Below are 23323 nucleotides of genomic sequence, written 5' to 3'. Positions count from 1 at the left end.
AAACCTTCCTCATTTATCCAGTTTCTGTAGTAGCTCCTCTTAAAGATTGTTTTAGGTAAGAAGGACAGGCTCTCAGTGTGGTCTATAGTAACAGAAAGGCCACTGAACAGTATGATTTATGTGATGATGAAAGGACATCTCCCCTTGACCCCTACCTGTCCCCCCACCCTCCCCCCAGCCTCTGGACCAACTGATCCTCTTACTTTCTTGCCGTAGTGACAGCATCCAAACTTTAGAATCACCTTTTTCATTTCTGGCTTAAGCTCCTGTTAGGCAGCAAATATTTTCTCAGCAAAATAATATACCAAGACAGATATTACAGGAATACGGATATCTTCACCTTCTATTGCTCTCAAGTTACCTTGGTAACAGGGCTACCCTCTCAAATCAGTTATCTAAGTAAAAAGGGCCCCAAAGAATGGATGGAGCCGGTGAAATTTTATTCTACTGCAGTTGTGAGTGCTTCCTCAGGCCCAGCACCTCCACCTACTCTCCTTTCTATGTTACTTCAAGCCCATGGGAGTCAAAGACCAATATACCAGGTCCATTTCTTAATAGTTATAATGTGTTATTACAAATTTGAGATGATATTACTGAGAAATGTTTATTTCAAAGGAATTATGCCAAGCTTAAAATAGTATTTATAGTAAAATAATACTCTTAGGTTGTCTTTTAAAGTACAACGTTGAGTGTTAATGCCAGTAGGTACCCATACCATGGGTACAGTCTGTTTATTAATTTCTTTTTTCTAAGTTGTCAAAATTACCAAGCCTCCATGTTATCTTTCTTTACAAAAGAGATACCACATGGGGTAAGCTCATAAAGACTTTATTTTAAAGTCCATAACTTATTATATATACAGAATGGTATAGTTGATATTTTAAAAATTATTCCAAATGTTACCAAATAGTATAACAAAATTATCTGTGTGTCAAGCCCCCAAAATATGCATCTTAAATTTCATGATAAAACCAATCAGAGTATAAGTGCATTTAATTAAAATTTATTCTATAGAAAACTTCACTATAATACCTATTATACATTAATCATGTCTGGTAGAACATTATCTGACACCCAGAAACCAGCAAAGGGCAGAGCTTTTAGCAGATGCTGAAATGAAATCTGTATCATCTCAGCCCACAGTTTAAAGGTTTGCAATAACAAATATACAAATGCTGATGTTTAGAACTTGCAATTTTAAGTAAACCTATAGAGTTATTCATATCACATACTGTCTCTGGAGTTTTTGTTTTTCTGTGTATATGCCCAAGCACGTACATGAGAGAAAAATAAACTCCAAAGCCAAGATGTAATATTAATAACTTTGTAGGTAAAGATATTTTTCCTAATAATTATTTCTTTTCATAATGAATGAAGCTATAATTCATTTATTCAGTAAGTAATGACTGAGTACTTATGAAAAGTCAGGCATTGCTCTGGTTGCAGGAGATACAGCAATGAACAAAACAGACAACGTCCCTGTTCCCGTGGGGCTTCACTGTAGACAGATAATAAACAAGTAAATCGGGAAAGTGCATTGTACTTCAGATGGTGATATGTGCTTAGAAGAGATATAAAATTTAAATGATTAGTTGTTCAAAAACAGTGTGGAAACACCGCTGAAACCATCAAAAACATTTTTAAATGCTAGTAAATTTGACCAGTCCCGTATAGACATGAAAAACGATCTAGATCCATTTGAGCATATAAAATAGTTTAATAATCATACATAGCTTGAAATTAATATGGAGCTAACATTCTCAGGAAAGTCTTCATTCCTGTAACTGTCTATAAATCATGACTTACAGAGAAAATGTCAGTTTAATTGATCCTAGGAATTTTTTCTTTTAGTTCCTCTCTGGTGATTTTACCTCTTTAAAAACAAACAATAAATCAACTATACTTCAAATAAAAACAAAGACAACCAACACACATAAATAATTCCTGCTGAACAGGTAGATAAAATCTAAAAATACTGAACATTATCTATCAGCAGATAACCTGTTTCATCGCAAATTGAAAATATTCTATATATTTTGTATGTAAAGGAGGTCTTTTCAGTCAAGTTTATTTTATATTAAAAAGATAAAATGTTTATACTAGAGTGCTCCTTTCTCAGGAAAGCAACTAGGAGTAAGGCCATCTTCTGTACCCGTTAAAAGAGCATCTAAGCACATGTAGCCACACATCCCATACCTTCCTGAGCTTCTCAATCATTTCTTCAATGAGAATGTCTCCATTCTGAGAAATTTTGCTTTCCATCTGAGTCAACCATTCGCAAAGCTCCTTGTTCTTTTCACTGAAGACGGCCCATTCATTCAGTCTCTCACTTACTTGCTGCTGCCTTAAGGAGAGCTGAAAAGTTTAAAATGGGAGAAAATGCAAAAGGGTAATCAGAGTGGAACTCATACCCTGAGGAAAAGAGCAAATAAACTCTGTTGGGTAGACTAAGATGAGCAGTAGCTGTGCATCTCTTTAGGCCACTGTTCCCTGAGGCCCAGTCCCAGGAGCTCTGCTCTAGCCTAACGAGTTTCACACGTGGGAGACACTGAACCCGCTACTTCCCTCCCGAAGAGCCACATGCACATTCACTTATTAGAGGTTCTGAACAGTCTAGCTTCTCGGGACTTCCCTGGTGGTGCAGTGGTTAAGAATCCACCTGCCAGTGCAGGGGACATGGGTTCCAACTCTGGTCCTGGAAGATCCCACATGCCACGGAGCAACTGAGCCCACGTGCCACAACTACTGAAGCCCACGCGCCTAGAGCCCGTGAGCCACAACTACTGAGCCTGCGAGCCACAACTACTGAAGCCCGGGCTCCTAGAGCCCGTGCTCCGCAACAAGAGAAGCCACCGCAGTGAGAAGCCCACGCACCGCAACGAAGAGTAGCCCCCGCTCTCTCCAACTAGAGGAAGCCCGCGTGCAGCAACGAAGACCCAACACAGCCAAAAATAAATAAATAAATAAATAAATTTATTAAACAAAAATCTAGCTTCTCACTACAGTTGGTTCTGTGCAGCTATGATACAGGATCATGGAATGTACTTTTACTAAAAAGGAAAGAAATAGGAAAGAAAAGAAGGAATAAGAAAAGGAGGAAGGTAAAGGGCAGAAAAAAAGAAAAGAAGGAAAGAAATACAAAAGAAGGAAGGAAAAGGGAAAAAGGAAAGAAATAAAAATGAAAGAAAAATTGGGAAGGAGGGAAGAATTAATTGAGCGTCAGGTGTCAAGACAGAGTGGAGTGTCAGTGGAAGAGGCACAATCCCTGATCGGCTCTATCCTGATCACTTTACTTTGAGCAAGTTCTTTTATTTCCCTGCCTGCTTTCTATTTTGATTTTTGTATCTTTGTTTCTTTTCTTTTCCCTGTAACAGCTTTGCTGAGATGTAGTTTCCACACCATTTCCTGTTTAAAGTGTGCGACTCAGCTGTTTTCAGCATATTCACAGTTTAAAAGCCACCACCACCATCAATGCTATAACATGTTCATCAATATAAAAAACCCCCAAAACCCCCTGTACCCATCAGTAGTCACTCCTTTGCCTACCCCTGCACCCTCCTCCCAACCTTAACCTACTCTCTATCTCTGTGGATTTGTCTATTCTGGACATTTCACATAAATGGAATCATTCGATGTGTTATCTTTTGTGACGGGCTCCTTTCACTTAGCGAAATGCTTTTAAGGTTCATCCATGTTGAAGCATGCATCAGTACTTCATTCCTTTTTATTGCTGAACATATGTTTCCATATAGATATACCACATACTATTTATCAATTCATCTATTGATGGACATTTGAGTTGTGTCCACTTTTTAGCTATTATGAATAATGCTGCTATGAACATTTGAGTACAAGTGTTTGTGTGGACATATGTTTCATTTGTCTTGGGGCATATACCCAGGAGTAGACTTGCTGGGTTATATGGCAACACTACAGATTGTTTTGTAAAGTGCCTGCGACATTTTACATTCCCATCAGTAGTAGGGTTCCAATTTCTCCACATCCTCACCAACACCTGTTATTATCTGTCTTTTGGATTGCAGTCATCCTACTGGATATAAAGTGCTATCTCATTGTGGTTTTGATTTGCATTTCCCTGATGGCTAATGATGTTGAGAATCTTTTCATATTCTTGGCCAGTTGTATGTCTTCTTTGGAGAACTATCTGGTCAAATTTCTTGCCCATTTCTTAATTGGATTGTTTTTTATTATTGAGTTTTAATAGTTCTTTATACAATATAGATACAATACGCCTGTTTTCTTATCTCTAGGTCTAGAACGATCCTTTCCAGAATTCTAAAACTTTCTGACATCATAATACTCTTGTCTTTGCAGTGCTGGTTGAGATACTAAGGAATGTTTCTAGTTGAGCTAAACTGCACGTTAGCAAAATAAAATGAGATTTGAGTGGTAAGAAGATGATCCATTTTTGCAGACATTCTGAACAGTCATGTTGATAATGCTAGACATTCTGCCATTCATCCCACCACATTAAACACCTGGGTTTCAATTTTCCTTTTTCTGGCAATACTTTATTATGAAAAACATCAGACATACAGAAAAGTTGAAGGAATTGTATGGTAAACAGCTATGATTTACTCCCTAGACTCTTAATACTGTTCACATTTTGCTACATTTTGCTTTAACACATATATTCCTTTATCCATGGATCTATTTTACTCTTCAATGCATTTTGAATGAATTTCCTTTTTTTAAATGAAAATGAAAATATTTCTAAGGTGTTATACACTTCCTAGTTAGCAATTCTGCCTAGGGTTAGCTCTGTTAATGATTAGGTAAATAATATTCAAGGTCCCTCACAGCCCCAAATGTCTGTGATACTACATCCTAGAAAAGAGTGGGAATTAATCACATGAAAAATAATAAAATACCTAGGAATAAACCTACCTAAGGAGGCAAAAGACCTATACTCTGCAAACTATACGATGCTGATGAAAGAAACTGAAGACTACACAAACAGATGAAAAGAAATACCGTGGTCTTGGATTGGAAGAATCTGTATTGTTAAAATGACCATACTACCCAAGGCAATCTACAGATTCAATGCAATCTCTATCAAATTACCAATGGCATTTTTCACAGAACTAGAATAAAATAATTTTTAATGTGTATGGAAACACAAAAGACTCTGAATAGCCAAAGCGATCTTGAAAAAGAAAAATGGAGCTGGAGGAATCAGGCTCCCTGACTTCAGACTATACTACAAAGCCACAGTAACCAAAACAGTATGGTACTAGCACAAAAAACAGACACCTAGATCAATGGAACAGGATAGAAAGCCCAGAAATAAACCCATGCACCTATGGCCAATTAATTTGCAACAAAGAAGGCAAGAATATATAATGGAGAAAAGACAGTCTCTTCAATAAATGATGCTGGGAAAACTGGACAGCTACATGTAAAAGAATGAAATTAGAACATTCTCTAACACCATACACAAAAATCAACTCAAAATGGAATAACGACCTAAAGATAAGACTGGATACTAAAAAACACCTAGAGGAAAACATAGGCAGAACACTTTTTGACATAAATCACAGCAATATCTTTTTGGATCCATATCCTGGAGTAATGGAAATAAAAACAAAAATAAACAGATGGGACCTAATTAAAAGCTTTTGCACAGCAAAGGAAACCATAAACAAAATGAAAAGACAACCTACAGAATGGGAGAAAATATTTGCAAACGATGTGACCGACAAGGGATTAGTTTCCAAAATATACAAATAGCTCATACAGCTCAATATGAAACAAACAAACAACCCAATCAAAAAATGGGCAGAAGATCTAAATAGACATTTCTCCAAAGAAGACATACAGATGGCTAACAGGCAATGAAAAAATGCTCAACATCACTAATTATTAGAGAAAGGCAAATCAAACTACAATGAGGTATCACCTGACCCCGGTCAGAATGGTCATCATCAAAAAGTCTATAAATAATAAGTGCTTGAGAGGGCGTAGAGAAAAAGGAACCCTCCTACACTGTTGGTGGGAATGTAAATTGGTGCAGCCACTATGGAGAACAGTACGGAGGTTCCTTAAAAAACTAAAAACGGAGTTACTATATGATCCTGCAACCCCACTCCTGGGCATATATCTGGAGAAACCTCTAATTTGAAAAGATAAATGCACCCCTATGTTCACAGCAGCACTATTTACAATAGCTAAGACATGGAAGCAACTTAAGTGTCCATCAACAGATGAATGAATAAAGAAGATGTGGTGTGTGTGTGTGTGTGTGTGTATATATATATATACACACACACACACACACACACACACACACACAATGGAATATTACTCAGCCATAAAAAAATAATGAAATAATGCCATCTGCAGCAACATGGATGGATCTAGAGATGATCATATTAAGTGAAGTCAGACAGAGAAAGGCAAATATCATATGATATCACTTATATGTGGAATCTAAAAAACTGATACAAATGAACTTATTTACAAAACAGAAATAGACTCACAGACATAGAAAACAAACTTATGGTTACCAAAGGGGACAGCGGGCGGGTGGGGGGAATAAATTAGGAGTTTGGGATTAACATATACACACTACTATATATAAAATAGATAACCAACAAGGACCTACTGTATAGCACACAGAACTATAATCAATATCTTATAATAACCAATAATGGAAAAGAACCTGAAAAAGAATACATATATATTCTGAATCACTTTGCTGTACACCTGAAACTAACACAACATTGTAAATTAACTACACTTCAATTTAAAAAATGGTTAAAAAAATACTGAAGAAGTTCTCTCAAAAAAAAATTAAAATGTTGGGAATTAGACTATGAGCCCAGGATACCTATACCAGGGCCAAGCTTAGTGAGCTGCCTCGATGGTGAACCCCATAACCTGCCATAATTTTTGAAATGCCACCATTAGAAATTCACTCTTTTGAGTTAATATGATCTTTTAAAATAAAAATTTCTCTGGGTAGAGTGACACTGATTAATCCGTTAAGTATTTCCCCATTAGTATAATTCAGTTTACCATGAATTTTTCTTTGAGGCAGAAAAATACAGAACAACAGTGCATTTACTTGGTGTGGGTATTGGTAGGAATGAGAAAAACCAAGAAAACAAGATTAAAAGTTTTGGAGACAAATTTCACCTACATTAAGCTCTACCAAGACAGCACTGAAGAGCACAATCTGTCCAGCACCATTTTCCTCTCAATCTCTGACAGCAGAGTGTCATCTGATCTGCTAAGATTTTGAACTTTCTCGTGGATATGACTTTCTTTTTCATTCACAGAGCAGCAGAGTCAGGCTGGTATTAAAATTCTGCTTTGATTGATGTCCAAGATGAAACTATATTTTCATAGTTGAAACTGCCTGAAGCAACTGTTTTCCATGCAAAGGTTAGAAAGCCCTGCCTTTCAGACTTCAGACTAACAAGTCTTGCTATGTGCATCGCCTCTCTGCCTCTTCCCCCAAATCTTGGCCATCAGCAAGAATAAATTCTAGGGCTTTTCTCAACCACATCTGCAGGGAAGATGACCACATAACAGAAAAATATTATTACTTTGAGGGGTTAGGTATTACTCTGATTTCAGAGACAGGGATAGAGGAGGTCAGACAAATTTGAGGCATTTGTTTATATCAATACAAAATAGAACCAACAAAAGGGATTCCCTGGTGGTCCGGTGGTTAGACTGGAAAGACTCCACACTTTCACTGCCGAGGGCCGGGGTTCAATCCCTGGTTGGGGAACTAAGATCCTGCAAGCTGCACGGCATGGCCAAAAAAAAAAAAGGACCAGCACCAGCAAAGCTTGAATCTTTGATACAGGTTGTAATATAACATGATGATCAAATATCCAGAGGCAGATGAGGTTCAAACACAATCTCCATCACTTACTAATGGTATGACCAGGGCAAGGTTACTCATCTTTCTTAAGCTTTACTTCTGTCATTTGTAAATTAATCTTTCATTTGTTCTAAAATTCATTAAACAAATGTTTATGGTTTGCAGTAAACATGTGTCTACTATGTGCCATGCACAGTCTTATGCACTGGAATACTGTAAGCTCATAATAGAATATATTCTTCAAACAAGAAAATAATTTTAGAAAGTGACCGGTAGATCCTAAAGATTTAACAAAAGTTCAGTCTACTTAACTATATATGACAACAGGGCATCATTTGCGTTTTTAATATTTTTTTCTCCTGACACCCATGTATTCAATAAGCAGCTTAAATATATATTTCTAGTCTTTCTCACAATCCATACAAGTGTTGCTTTCATTTCATTTGCTCATGTAGAGCAACAGTTGAAAGAAGAAACAGGTAGGCCACAAGCTCTGGTTACAAACTGGCGCCCAAAGCTTTTCAAAAGATTTAAATTAATAATGGGGACCGAATTTTCCTTTTGGTTTGTAAAACTAATATTTAGGCTGTACGATAAGTGAACTTTACCATCGTTGTCTTTGAGTTCAGTGGAAACCCTTACATTACTTATCAGTTTAGCACATATTTACGTTTTCTCAAGGGTATAAACACGCTGCACTGCCAACAGCTGACAAACACCAGCTAAAACCTCCAGAGCGTGAGGCAGCTGAACAGGAAACACATCCTCTTCTGCTTCAAATATTTTTACCATGACAATTTGAAAGAACACCGAGCAATTACAATGATGATATATTTATATCTCAACTGGAATTACACACAGCTCTACAAACCAAAACAGGAATAAAAGCAAATACAAGCCACGGCTGTACACAGGCACAACAAACCATTTGGTGAGTCTCTCTGAAGACAGGATGCTTTTCTCCATTACCTCTACTCTGCGACGCTTATGTACAGTGCGGCCTCCTCCTCCTTGCCTGCAGCCCCAGTCAATCCGGACCTCTGACCGATTGCTTCTACTGGAATATGAACACACTACTTGGTCTTTAACAGAGGGATTATGCCATGTTTCTCTAAAGTTTTTAACTTTTAAAATGAGACATAGGCACAAGCTCGTTTCCTTTTGCGGTTTCATACTTGACAGAAGTTCTCCGGAAACACTAACTCAAGAAGTAGTAACTGGTCTATATTTCTCCTTACAGTTATACCCTGACACCATTGGTATGAATACACATGACTAAACTCTCACTGGTTTAAATAATGTTGTTTAGACTGAAGTAATGTGAGACAAGTATGCTTTAGCTTCATGCCTTAACACACTCAATATAGAAAGTTTCTAGAAACACTATGTTTCTGCTTCCTCTTTCTTTTTTAACTTGTCTAGTCTACTCACAGGTGCAAGGTATTAATCTCTTTACAGCATGTTACATGATCAACGGGAGCTTTCAAAATGTATTTCTAAACAGACTGTTGCCTAGATATGTTTAAGTCTGGTAAGCAATTTTACAACATATAAACTTTTTTTTTCTTTTCTCCTTTTCTAGCTTTAGTGAGATGTAAGTGACGTATAACACTGTGTAAGTTTAAGACGTACAACATGATGATTTGATATTCATATGTATTGTGAAATGATTACCACAAGGTTAATTAACATCTCTATCACCTCACATAATTACCATTATATGTTGTGTGGTGAGAACATTTAAGATCTACTCTCTTAGCAACTTTCAAATATATAATCCAGTCTGTTAACAATAGTCCCCATGCTGTACATTAGATCCCTGGAACTTATTCATCTTGTAACTGGAAGTTTGTGTCCTTTGTACCTGGTGGCATTCTCACATAGTACCAGTTTTCCTAAACCAAAAAGTATTGCATAATCATAATCTTCTTACCCTCCTAAATATTCAGAAACCTTTTCATTATTTTACATTTAGAGGAACATAAGATATAAAATAATATCCTAAAGTCTTGTCTTAATAATCAACAGTAGAAACACTCAGCTGTTTTAGGCACTGGAGATGCAAAGAAAGGGTTTGTCCTCAAGGGCTTCATGGTCTTGAACTCAAGTCACAGGCATTAAAAAAGAAGAAGGAGAAGGAGAAGGAGAAGAAGAAGAAGGAGAAGGAAGAGGAGGAGGAGAAGGAGAAGAAGGGGAAGAAGAGGAAGAGGAAGAGGAAGAAAAGGAAGAAGAGGAAGAAGAAAAAGAGGAAGAAGGAGAAGGAGGAGAAGGGGAAGGGGAAGAGGAAGAGGAAGAGGAGGAGGAGGAGGAAGAAGACGAAGAAGAAGAAGGAGAAGGAGAAGAAGAAGAAGAAGGAGGAGAGGAAAAAAGGAACAATGCACTGTCACATGATGGCATAGACCAAAAGGGAAACAGGCGTTCAGAGTAATAGAGGTCTGAGCATTTCAAACAGTGGCATCACAAGAGTACTGGAATGCAACAGAAGAGGATAGGTTAGAAAATCAGAAAGCAAGGAATAGTCTAGGCAGGACATCTAGACAGGAACAACGGCCTGAGCAAGGTCTTGGCGTAGAGAAGTTCATGGTAGGTTTGGGAAGGAGACGGAAGCCAATATCTAAAGTGTTATCTCTCTGAAAGCTTCACAGACATCAATTAGCTAGAGAAATGGATCTAGTCTAATTCACTTCACATAATATGCTAAAAAGTACTGAGTCAGCAAGTAGTGCTAGACTTTTCCCAATTTTAAGAAAAACAGATGACTAAAGCTCACAAGGGTAACTGAACATTGCTGTGGGCATTTTCCAATATCTGTACCCACCAAATAGCTTTCATTTATATATGCTATGATAAAATCTTTACATCAAAAAGTCTACGCTAATTTACTGGATAGTATTGATTTTGGATTGAAGAACTCAGAAAAGGATAAAGTGTGATAAACATCATCACACTCCATGTAAGTTTCACACTGTGTTCACTGAGAATATAGAACTCTGGGGAAAGCAGCTAAATTAATTTTGAATGCAAATCATTAACATATTTATGAAAATCATCTCTTACAATTATTTTTTTTAAAAGAACACACACACACACACACACACGAAACTGTTCACACATTGACCAAGTGTGCTCCAGAGTTTTTCTCTAGTTCATCCTTCCAACACCTGCTTTTCCCCAGCCAGGTCCTCTCTCTGCTCTGTTCCTGTGCCTTTTTCAAGCTGCAACCTTGTCTAACACATCCACTTTCTCCCTCTACACCAAGCTGTCTCTTCCACTCTGATCTCAGCACTCATTTCAAGATTTATCCAGTTCAACAAGCATTTCCTTTATTCTCTGCCATTCACACTGCCCTTAGTTTGTAGGGACATCTACTGTAGCTTGTGAAATTCACAATAATTAATGTGAATGATTCACTTAACAAATATGCATCATAACCTATTTTGTGCCAGGCAAGGCAATCGAAGTACAGGAAGGAACATGACAGCAGGAACACGGTTCCTGCTTCCTGGAGGGTATGATCTCAAGGCTATGAGTCGGAGCTATTCTTCACTTGCGGGCCTATCTGTGATTCCTCTTTGCCTCAAATGTCCTCTCCTTGCTACTCCAGCAATCTGTCCCTTTCATTTCCAAATCAAAACCCAATCTCGGATCTCTTTTAAGGTATTGTGCACACAGAATGTACTTACTAAATAAATAAAGTATGGCTAAAAATGCCATACACCCATGAATTACGAAGAAACAACTATGGTAGATCAACAGCAATAATAAATGTTAAATGTACAAAACCACTCACAGCATTAGCTACGACTGCAAATAAAACCTTGTTTTTTCACGGTTAAAGTAAGAAAGAGACCACCAATATCTACCTAGCAAAACCACATCTATGAACCACAAAACTGTATTTCCTCTTTAAAATATTTTGACAGCCAGTAAAAGAAAGGGCAAGAGAATCCAGTTTGGATGCACTTAAAATATAGTGTTAAGATATAATTGTCTTAATCTGAAGCATTCTTATAATAAGCACAGTGTCTTCCTCTATCCAAATGTGGACACAGCCACAGACATTCCAAATCCTCTTCCAGTTCTCTGCCTTTCTGAGCAGAGCTGAGTCTAGAGTTTGTCTCACCTGGTGGCATAGTTCTTCCCACTGCCTTTGCAGAAGCTCCATGCGTTCGTTAAGGATGGAGATGTCGTCTGCACTGATGCAGGCACAGACAGCATCCTTCAGCACCGTCAGCTGTGCCAAGTCATCTGTCCAGCTCCCAACTGCATTTTCCAATTCCTAGATTTAAAAAAAAGCACAAAACTTGAATACCCATGGGCATCTATCATCAACAATTTCTGAAGTGTATTGGGAATCCCCTCTTGATGTCATTACATTTCCATCCCATTCTATCCAACTTGGTAGCTACTTTATTTGCTTCCTACATAATCTGATAATTTGCCAGGTTCTTCTTATATAATACCAGGTTGCTTGCAGAATCTTTCCTAATGGGAAATGGAAATCTAGTTGCCATTTCATTGATCTTTTCTGATCGTCTTTTCTAGTTCAAGGTTCATCACTGCATTGATCTTCCTTACTTTTAAACCAACATTACCTTTGTCCCAAGTGACTGATCATGTTAATGAAATATTTAAAAAAAAAACCCAAACTACTAGATTTAACTTTCATGTTCAAAGACTATCAGTTGCTACATCTGTGATACAGATTTACAATGTAGTAGCTGAAAGGATCAGTTGCCCGTTATTACTCAATTTAAAACAATGGACTGAATATGTTTTCTGCAGGAGAAGAGATTTCTTCTAAGTTACTGGAAAAAATATGTATTTTCTCCTTTGGGGGAATGATTTAAGGAAAAAAATCCAATATTTGCATGAGTTGACAACAGTTTTTGCAATGCTTTGAACAGATGACTAGTTTTACAATTTGTATAGCTCTTGCTTTTTGCCAGCTGTTGATGTTTTTAGATTCCAGCTAATTTTGCACATGAATAGAGTATTTCACATGGCTTTTTCCCTCTCTTTTTGTCTCTTCATACAGGAGACAAGTTTCCAAAGGCAAAGGCAATTAATGGTACTGTCTGAGGCTAACTTCTCAGGCAATTTAAGCAAACTAGGTTATAGCCTGAATTTTCTAGGTAATTGCTTTGTTTTGCTGCTAAGGTGGTTTGCGGAAGAGTAGCAGAGAGCTGGACCAAAATGCATCCTTCTATTCTCCAAACTTAATAGCAGGCGTGTTTGTAACTGTTGTGTATTTTGGGAAATGAGGTCCCATGGTAACAGTATTTGGCTGAAAGACCAAACTATCTGGGTGTATTAAATACGTAGCATTTCTGCTTATATCCGTAGACATATTAAATTGTCATATCAATGTAAAGATTTTCCTCTTTTTATACCAATTTTCAACTCCCACCCCCCCCAACTCAAACATCAGATTTGGTGTATGGGTTAAAAGAGAAACACCACCTTCAGAAACCAACTGTTTCAGACTCACAGACTCTATTTTAGATGAATGTGTGTGGTAAAAATACAGCCTTTGGGTTCAGGAAACCCTGATATTTGCTAAGTTTGAAAAGTTACTGAACTTCTAGCTGCCTCACTTTTCACATCTGTAGAAGGGAAATAGCAGACTGTCCTCATGAGCTTGCGTTCATGCCAACTAAGATAACACTGGTTAGTCACTGGCACATAGAAGGAGCCCAGTAAATTCCCATTCTTGCTTGTTGAAAAGTTTTCTTTAATCATTTGTCATAAATTCACAGGCACAGACTTAAAACAAATTCTTTTTAATCTTTGCATACTACTGAATTTACACCTCAAGATAGTATTTCTCTCCCTTGCCATCCATGACATAAAGTATACTACCTTTTCATTTTCCTAAATCTGCTTCTTTCAAATTTCAAAGATCATCCTTACATTTTAATAATGAAGAAAATTTCTTATATCCACCCTTTTCATGATTTCCAGACTTCTTTAAAAATTAATCTTTCTTAAAGGCTTACAGCTTCTTAGCCAAAGTGAAGCAGAGAACTTCTGATCAAAATCCAAATCATTTAAGTCTGTGTGAAGTTTTAAACAGAATTACTCCAGTGCAGTAATTTGCCAATGACTTGGAGAAGACGAGGACATATCATTTGGGGAAAAAAGCTTTTTTTTTTTTTTTTATATACTTAGATATACTTCTTTTTTTTTTAATAATTCTTTATTTTATTTATTTATTTTTGGCTGTGTTGGGTCTTCGTTTCTGTGCGAGGGCTTTCTCCAGTTGCGGCAAGCGGGGGCCACTCTTCATCGCGGTGCACGGGCCTCTCACTACCGCGGCCTCTCTTGTTGTGGAGCACAGGCTCCAGACGCGCAGGCTCAGTAATTGTGGCTCACGGGCCCAGTTGCTCCGCGGCATGTGGGATCTTCCCAGACCAGGGCTCGAACCCGTGTCCCCTGCATTGGCAGGCGGACTCTTAACCACTGCGCCACCAGGGAAGCCCGAAAAAAGCATTTTTAAGGGTAGTTGTGATTTTGTCTGCATACTGCTCAGCAGAGAACTGCTATTCAGGCAGTCCACTTGCCTACACAGGAGTGAATGGAACAGATCCTACAGACACTAAATCATGTTGGTCTCAGTGAGCGCCCCATGCAGGGAGGGGTCTGTATTAGCTTCTGATTTGTTTCCAAGTGCCATTTGAAGTGTTGATCATAACCTTTAAATAGCTAGGGCCCTGAGTATCTGAAGGACTGTGTGTCTCCATGCGGTAACTGAAATCAGCTACTTGTAGTCCCTACTTTTCTTACAGGAAAGGGCCTGGAGGGCAGCGTGTGTTTCTCCAAGGGCCATCGTCTGAGGAATTTCCAGGCTGCTGACCCTCACTCTTCTTTCTGTGAACTAGACTCTTCTAGAATGACTCTCCAGTGTGGACACTTTAAAAAGATTGTCTTTATTGCTCTTAACCTAGTTTTTAAATATCCTTTAATGTTGTGTTTTACATTTTCATTTACTTACTGAAGGTAATCCATAAACTAGTCTACAATTTCATCGACTGCAATAAATCAACAGCCAAGTTTCACCAGAGTTGTCTGCCCTAATGCAAAATACCAGAAACTTGCACCTACATGCAGACATTCATAGGAGCTTGACTGAATTATGCGTTCAAAGGCGTTATTACACTGGAAGCCCAAGTAGTTGACAGTTAGAAGCTCCGTCCAGCGATTTACCTTGCCACGCATCTGCTCCGCGTGGAGCTCTTCGTGGTGATCTGGCAGAGGTTGGGAAAGCCTCTTTTTGAAGGTTCGTAGTTTCTCCAGAGAATCAGCTATTCCGGTCTCACATTTTTCCCAGTCCTATAATGGGAAGCAAAAGAAATTTCATGGATTTTTAAGGAGCAGGAAGTTGGAAAACAAGAAAAACTCTCTTCTCAATTCCCAGAGAAAGAATTAAAGTGACACTGATGAATACTGTGAAAGCGCCCACACCTACGCTACGGGGTGGGGAGCGTGGGAAGAGCTGAGTTCTAAACTGGACAGTTCTCATTATCTGGGTGACTGCAAGCAGGTAATGCACTACGTGTTGCTTATGAAAACGGAAATGATACAGACTCTCTATAATTGTATTAAAGGATTAAAGGAAACAATGGGTGTCAAGACACCAAGTACAAGACACCCAGAATATTATGGGTACTCAAAAATGTACCTGAATCCAAATCTATCTGCAGAGGTGAGAGTATGAACACAGTACTTTGCCTCTTTCCTAACTCCACCCGTAATGGCACTAATGTCTACACTATCTCAGTGCACTAAAAAGGATAGAAAAGAGGATATGAGATCTCTTTCAGGGTGAAAATACATATAGGTAAGAGAAGTGACATGAAATGTAAAAATAATATAACCCTGACTCTGATTCAATTCAATATATAAATAGTATGAGCCACTTAGATTTGAATTGTTACAGAAGTAGAAACACATAACTCTAAAAAGCATGGCATTTGACTGGCTTTCTCTTGATAGTACTGAAACATATGTAACAAAGGGCTAAATGTGTAAAACATAAAAAAAAAACCTATCTAAAGGAAAAAAGTACAGGAAGAAAAATAATGCACAATTTTTAAAGTGTACACCTTATATGCCAGCTACTGATAAGTGTTCTGAAGAACAGAATGGTGGTGTGGAATGTGGAGATCCCTATGTACTGACAAAAGAAAAACATACATGATGTGCTTGTGTTTTGGAAGATCACACACCAAAGGTAACAAGAGTTCCCTCTGGGGAAGATACTAGGATTTGGGTGGTGGTGTAGGGGAAATTTCATTTTTTACTCTCTATGCTTCAATTATTATCTACATTTTTTTCAGACACATGTATTTCTTATGTAATTAAAAAAGAAAAGAAAAAAATGAGAGGAACCATGATGGAGACTTTATTCTTTACAGCACCCTATCCCTATCTACAAATTAGCCCACATCTGGTGTCTCACTGCCAGTTAAATTCAACTAAACAAATCTCCTTCATTTTGTCCAATACCTCCCATTCCTGGCCTCCCCCTCCCTAGTAACCCTCCCCTCAACTTAAATTACTGAGCTCCAAAGAGAGACAACTTGAGTTGCTTTTAGTAGTTAGCCTGGAGCCAAATCCTGCTGCATTTCCCTTCATATTATCCCTTTCATCATCTTTTGTCACCGGTCTTTTCCTGTCTAGGTTCTTTCTATCTTCTCTCCCGATGCCTTATTTTCAGCACAGCAACGCACGATGCTATTACAACTGTCTTCTTTAAGAAGTGTTGGCTACAGTGCCTCCCTGCTCATAATGTCTTTTGGTTTCTAAATAAACTGAGAGTTTGGCCCAAAGTTCTCATTTCTCTTTAAAATTCCTTCGAGGAACTTCCTAGAGTACATAACCTCATTCCCTCTTCCCATTCACCAGAAAGAACAAAAACAAGACCCCAAAAACAAAAGCCCCAAATGTCTATTTTGGACAGATTTGTTCCAATTCCGCTTTAGTAAAAGATCTCGGTGTTCCCAGGCTGCTCTTAGTTCATCAACGCTAAGCATAGTGAGGGTAGACAGAATATCCTCTTTCTGCTTAAACTGAACAACATTCTCAATGAAATCATCACACGCTGAAATCTCTGAACACGCAGGCAAGAAATGTTCATTGATCTAAAAGAGAAAAGGTCAGCCTTTTATTCTTCCTAACGAAAGTAAGAGGCAATAGTGAAGCGGGTACACATGCAAGGCATAGAATTATAATGACTATTTTTGGCATATTTACTCAGCATTTAATTAAAAGCTAAAAATATGTAAGCTTTATAGCTACGGTGAAAAGATACAGTAAAACGAGGCTGTATAAACATTAGAATTCAGCTCCATAAATTCCTTTTTAGGCAAACAGGATCTAGTGTATGATCCAAAAGAAAATAAAACTTTAACAAGAGAATAGGGATTCCCCTTTCCAAGGATGGCTTAGATTCTGAAGCTATAACCAAGTCTTTTTTACTACATGAATTATAAGGAAATAACTAAATGTTATGGTCTGCAAACATCTATCAAAGTGGATGTTTTATACACCAACAAATAGACTAACAAGAAAAGCAAATGTAGTGACTCAGCCATCTCGCCTCATTAAGTCTTAGAAATGTGTCCAAAAACCAATCCCAAATAAAGAAAAAGATATGATTAACATGTTCTCTGCAGAATGATTTACAATGTTTTTAATCCTTTCCTGAAAGCAAAAAAAGAAAAAAGAATCAGGCATATCGTATTACTGATGAATTGTGCTGTGTGCAAAAAATGGTTCTCTAACATATGCTGGCTGGCATTTTTGATTGATTGCTTCCTACACAGAAGGTGATATATTATTATTTTTTTTCAGCATTTTATTTTATTTTTACTTTTATTTTTTTTAACATCTTCATTGGAGTATAATTGCCTTACAATGCTGTGCTAGTTTCCACCGTACAACAAAGTGAATCAGCCACATGTATACATATATACCCATATATTATTAAATAAAATTCAGTAGAATAAACCCAATGAATGTGCCTACTTTAAGCATTAAAAGAAGCAAAATGTGTTTCATTAGCTTTAGTTATTACCTTTGATCCAAAAAGTGACAGGCCAAATTTAATAGATAATCTTATTGAAGTGCTGGTGATTATCAACATATATAAAACTTCAGTATTTAGTCATGTTCAATTTCAAAATGATAATAATATAAACAATAATAATTACCATCATTTACTGAGTACTCAGTATGTACCAGGTACTTTGATACATGATTTACTTCCATTATTTCATTAAACCCTCACAATGCCCTATGAAAGAGATGTAGTCATACCCACTCTACAGATGAGGAAACTGAGGCTTTGATAGGTTGAGTTAACCAGGTTACTTGGTTTCTTAATGGTTTTAACTTGGGTTTACCTGAGTTTAGAGTCTATGCCTTAATTCAACTGCTGCTTTAATCGTGTCTTATGCAAGGAATTGGAAAGTGAGGGAGAAAAGCATATTGTGGGAGGTCTGCTAAACCTACATTTCCCTAAACTTGCTGTGTGATCAGCCTGCTATCTGTGTCCAACTAGAGGCTTAATATACCTCCTGGAGATTTTATCTCATAGCAACTTGCTTGGATAAGCTAAGATCAAATCAAGAGTATCTTCTTGGATAGGTTTTTCCCTGCTATAAAAGAAGAGACATCAATCTTGAAAACCACTTTAGAGTCTTAGATTAGGGAGTGGAATCTACTCTTTGCATTCTTGTCTAGATTTATAAAGTCATCTCATGGTTTCTGGCTTAGCACTGGCCATGAATCAGAATTCATTGCTTGGATAGTCTTACTAGACTTAAAACTACTTTGTTGGGGGATTTTCCTGAAAGACCACCTGCTGAAAATTGGGAAACTTTTCTAGTTCATGCAAGACAGGACAACGTCCTGAACAGGACACAGGGGATCAAAATACTGCAGGGTCTGACGTAACGATCTGCATTACTTGATTCGCAGGATAACAACGTTGAGGAAGCAGCACAACTATTAAAAGGGCTTTTTCTTTTTTAACATCTTTATTGGAGTATAACTGCTTTACAGTGGTGTGTTAGTTTCTGTTTTATAACAAAGTGAATCAGCTATACATACACATATATCCCCATATCCCCTCCCTCCCGCCCTCCCTATCCCACCCCTCTAGGTGGTCACAAAGCACCGAGCTGATCTCCCTGTGCTATGCGGCTGCTTCCCACTAGCTAGCTATTTTACATTTGGTAGTGTATATATGTCCATGTCACTCTCTCACTTTGTCCCAGCTTACCCTTCCCCCTCCCCGTGTCCTCAAGTCCATTCTCCACGTCTGCGCGTCTTTATTCCTGTCCTGCCCCTAGGTCCTTCAGACCACTTTATTTTTTTTTTTTTTTAGATTCCATATATATGTGTTAGCATACGGTCTTTGTTTTTCTCTTTCTGACCTACTTCACTCTGTATGGCAGTCTCTAGGTCCATCCACCTCACTACAAATAACTCAATTTCGTTTCTTTCTATGGCTGAGTAATACAGGGCTTTTAAAACTGCATTGGGCCTGCAGGAGGAAAGAGCCGAACTTACCTGCAACAAGAAGGCCAGTGTTTTCTTCTGCTCCTCCAGGTGCACGCTGGCTGATCTCCATCTCGCTTGCATGTCAGCGAGCTCAGCCTGCAAGGCAGCCGCAGCCGCACCGTCGGCACAAAGCAGGAGCTGCCTGCCCGCCTCCACGGTGAGGATGTAGCTGCCTTGCTGTCGCAGGAACACTTTTTCTTTGAACTGAAAGAAACCGCAGATTTTTACTTTCTCATTCTTCTCTTTACCATCTCCCCATTATAAGTATCTTTAAATAATCCTAAATTTTTGCATACATAACATGCCCTCTTTTTTCCAAAAAGCTTTACTGACCCAGTACTTTGGGCCTGAGTGAAGCAATGTATAAATAGATGAGAATTCCACACAGAAAGCTTAGTTTCTGCTCCTGAGTTAAACGCAATCACGATGCAGTAGGAAAACTGCTCTATGAGACTGATGCACAGGGGCACAGAGGGACATCTGACCCACGCTGGGGGCACAGGGAGCCTTCTTCAAATGGTGAAGCCTTCAGGAGTCTTGAAAGACACAGGACCACAACCATATTAAGAAGGGTCTGCTGTGATGAGAGCCAGGAGTCAGGGGAGAAGGCATCTTCCACACAGAGAAGCAGGATGGGCAAATTTGCTATATGGGATAAATATGATGAATTCAGGACACTGGACTTAGTTTTCAGTGGCTGGAATATAGGATTCCTGTAAGAGAGTGGTAGAAGATGACGCCAGACCACACCTTGCACAGGAATTTGGTTTTTATAGTAAAAGTGACTTGAGATTCATGGAAGAGTATTAAGCGGTCGGGTAGAAAATGGAATGGAAGGCCATACATTGGATACTTAAAGACAGGTTAGGAAGCTACTGTCTATCTAGGCAGGAAATCATGAGCACCTAATCTAAGGTAGTGGCAGTAGGGATGGAGACTTGAGGGATATAAGATATGGGGAGGGAGATAAAATGAAGAGTATAGCTCTAGAATGACCCTGGGTTGCTGACTGATAGACCAGATAGCCGGTGATATTTCCTCGGTTTGGGCACATGGAATGGACTGGTGGAGAATGGTTGATCCAGAGATCACAGGCTCTATTGGAACCATGGAGTACTATTATGTCTGTGATACACATAGATCTAAAGCTAAAAGGGGGTTGAATACATGAGTTGGAGGCTCAGGAGGTGAATGTGACCAGAAGATACCAACTTGACCCTTCTCTGCTGGTAGGGAGTAGTGGAAGCCATGTGTATAGATGAGGTTTCCCAGAGAAGCAAGGAGGAGAAAGGAAGCAGAGAACAGTGACCTTCAAAACAAGAGGAGCCTATGAAGTATACTGGGAGGGACTGATGAGAGGGTGAGGGGGTCTCCATCTCAGAGGCTGGACTCCCAAACTCCCAGGTGGGGAAAGTAAGGGGAATGGCAAAGAGCTCACACAGGACTGAGTCTTTCATCTTTTCTGGAATACTTAAGTTAAACTGCTCATGAGTAAAATATGTATAATCAGTGCAAAGTTTTCCTTTCCTTGCCATTGCCTTTCCATCCACCCTGGGATTCACTGAGCTGCTGGGAGGCCTTGGTGGGTGAAGTGGAGTCAGTCTTTGTGAGAGGCTGGGACTCGCCCTACTTTCATTGTTAAATATGGACTTTGTAATGCCATCATTTTATATATTTCTGTTGACATTTGAGAACAATGCTTGTTCTCATTCCGGTGTCACTCTAAAATCCTTCTGAAGAACCGAGGCCAGGGTAAAGTGTGCAGCGGAAATGCAGAAGAGGTTTAAAAACCGCCTGTTTTGCACCTTACCTGCACTTCATCAAAGAGGGTCCTTGCTTGCTGCAGTGGTATTGGGACACTTCCGAGACCACTCACGGGTAGATAGGACACTTCAACCAACCATTTACGAAGCTTTTCTGCCATCTCCTGATAGCGCTGCCACTGGCGGATCTGGCTGTCAATGATGCCCCGTCTCTGCTGGGCCCTGCGTATCACCCCCTGCCACTGATTACTGAGAAGGGTCAATTTGAGGTTGAACTCATCCCTGGTGAAGAAATAATTACATAAGGAAAACCACCATTATCCTGGATGTAGTTACATAATGAACCGATACATACATACTTGATGACCGTAAGCCTAAGAGGTGATCTAGGGCAGAGGTTTTCATATATCATGCCATGATCTGTTATCAGGTCTACTGAAAGTAATTTAAAAAATTAATAACAGTTAAGCTATCGGTGTTTGCAAATGGTGTGTTCACGTCTTAGCACAGGTGGAAGACATATCTGTAAGGTCAACTGTCATTTACCCTGTCTCAGAGTGCATGAGAGGGGACAGAGTGTAGGGCAGCAGCTACAATGCGAACGGCTCCCTGAACATGCCTGTAGCAACGTATGCAGCACGTGGCAGTATCCTGTGTATGCAACAGCAGAAAATGAGGAGCCCAGCTTATTTACAACCTCTGTCTTCAGCTACAATTATAAGTCACTTTGGATGAACAAAACTGGGTTACTTTAGCTAGAACCATAAACCACTTAAGTAAAATTATGTTACGTAAAAATATTTTTAAAAACTGTACTCCATAAACTCTCAGTATTCCCTCACAGTAAACAGTCCTAATCTTTAGCGGATTATTTCACATACTAATCTAAATTATCCCTTCTAACGTTTTAAGCCCACTTCACTTGTTCTTAGCAAAATGAAAACTAGCTAGTCATCATTTTCTGAATAAAGGTTGTGCGTATACTTAGAGATATTAAATTTTATTGACGCTTTCTCAATTTCAGGCTAACTCATCTCAGATCTTGTAGTTGGTTCTTCCTACCTCTGTCTACTACCTTTTAAAAATGTTGGTAGTTTTTTATTATGTTTTTGTTAACATCCAACTGTGGCTTTAGAACTGGTTTGTCCAGTATCAAATAGAATGAGTTTCTTTGTAGATTATAGTGTTATTCACACATTTTAGTACTAAAGTGTAACATTACTTGCTCTTTCTCTATGTTACTAGTGTTGCTTTTCTTCCCTCCTGTGGGGGGCTTCTCTCTGAGTTGGATTTACTGTCCTGGGCTCCTATATTCTTCATACCTCTTATTATCGAGGGCCACTATAAACTTTGATTTTGTAACCAAATATGTTATTAAGTGCTTCTGGTTTCGAGAGGAAATTCTGATATTTATAATCTAATTTCAGTAGAACCAATTCATCATATTGATGAATTAGGTTCACGAGACTTCCCTAAAAGTTACAAGCATCCATCATCTCTGAAAACATCTAACTCCAGGGCTTGGAGAAGAGTACCCTATACATTGCTTCACTACCAGCTAGCCTCCGTCCTCACTTTGTAGAACCAAGCTGCTCTGAGCTATCTGTCAGCATGAGGAACTACTCAAAACATGACACTGGGCTCAATGCTGAACTTGAACTCTCAGAAACAAAACGTATAAACGAACTTTTAAAATGCAATACATTTGTAATCTAGGACCTTCCTATTTGTCAACAGGCTCTCATCTGTAATTTTTTTCACTCGCAACTTTCAAAATTATCCTTGGGTCCCATCCTCCCATTTTCATCTCTTTGGTGTTTTTCCCTGCTAACATTTAACATTTAATAGATGTTGGCTTGTGCATGAATTTTAAATTTTATTTTACTTAATGACTCAAGCTTTTATAATATTGTTACAGAGTAGGGAGGATAAAGCAAAAGATAAGTTAATTGCACTTGAATGTGTCTTATTTTGAAGGCCTTAAATTCTTAGTAAAGCTCACATTTAAGCTTGGCTTCCTTAGAATAGAATAAATATGGCATCACATTTTGTTGCTCCAAGCTTAATCATGAAAATCTTTCATGTACTTCCAAAGAAATATCCACTTAAAACTGAAATTGCTTCCAAAACTTTAAAA

At 38.5% G+C, this 23323-nt stretch overlaps 1 protein-coding gene across 4 annotated transcripts in view; it reads right to left on the bottom strand.

Moving 5' to 3' along the window:
- Positions 1–23323, bottom strand: part of SYNE1 (spectrin repeat containing nuclear envelope protein 1) — a 361050-nt gene that overhangs the window by 61057 nt on the left and 276670 nt on the right. For all 4 annotated transcript variants that reach the window (XM_068550708.1, XM_068550709.1, XM_068550710.1 and 1 more), the window contains 5 exons: positions 21234–21468; positions 19433–19627; positions 15062–15187; positions 11979–12134; positions 2197–2355 (listed from right to left, as the gene is read on the bottom strand). In XM_068550708.1, coding sequence (XP_068406809.1) covers positions 2197–2355; positions 11979–12134; positions 15062–15187; positions 19433–19627; positions 21234–21468 — 871 coding nt within the window. The remainder of the gene's footprint in view (positions 1–2196; positions 2356–11978; positions 12135–15061; positions 15188–19432; positions 19628–21233; positions 21469–23323) is intronic.

Source organism: Eschrichtius robustus, chromosome 9 (assembly GCF_028021215.1).
Source record: "Eschrichtius robustus isolate mEscRob2 chromosome 9, mEscRob2.pri, whole genome shotgun sequence".
In the NCBI taxonomy this organism is placed as follows: domain Eukaryota; kingdom Metazoa; phylum Chordata; class Mammalia; order Artiodactyla; family Eschrichtiidae; genus Eschrichtius; species Eschrichtius robustus.
The sequence above is the reverse complement of the archived record's forward strand: the minus strand, read 5'-3'. Positions and strand labels throughout refer to the sequence as shown.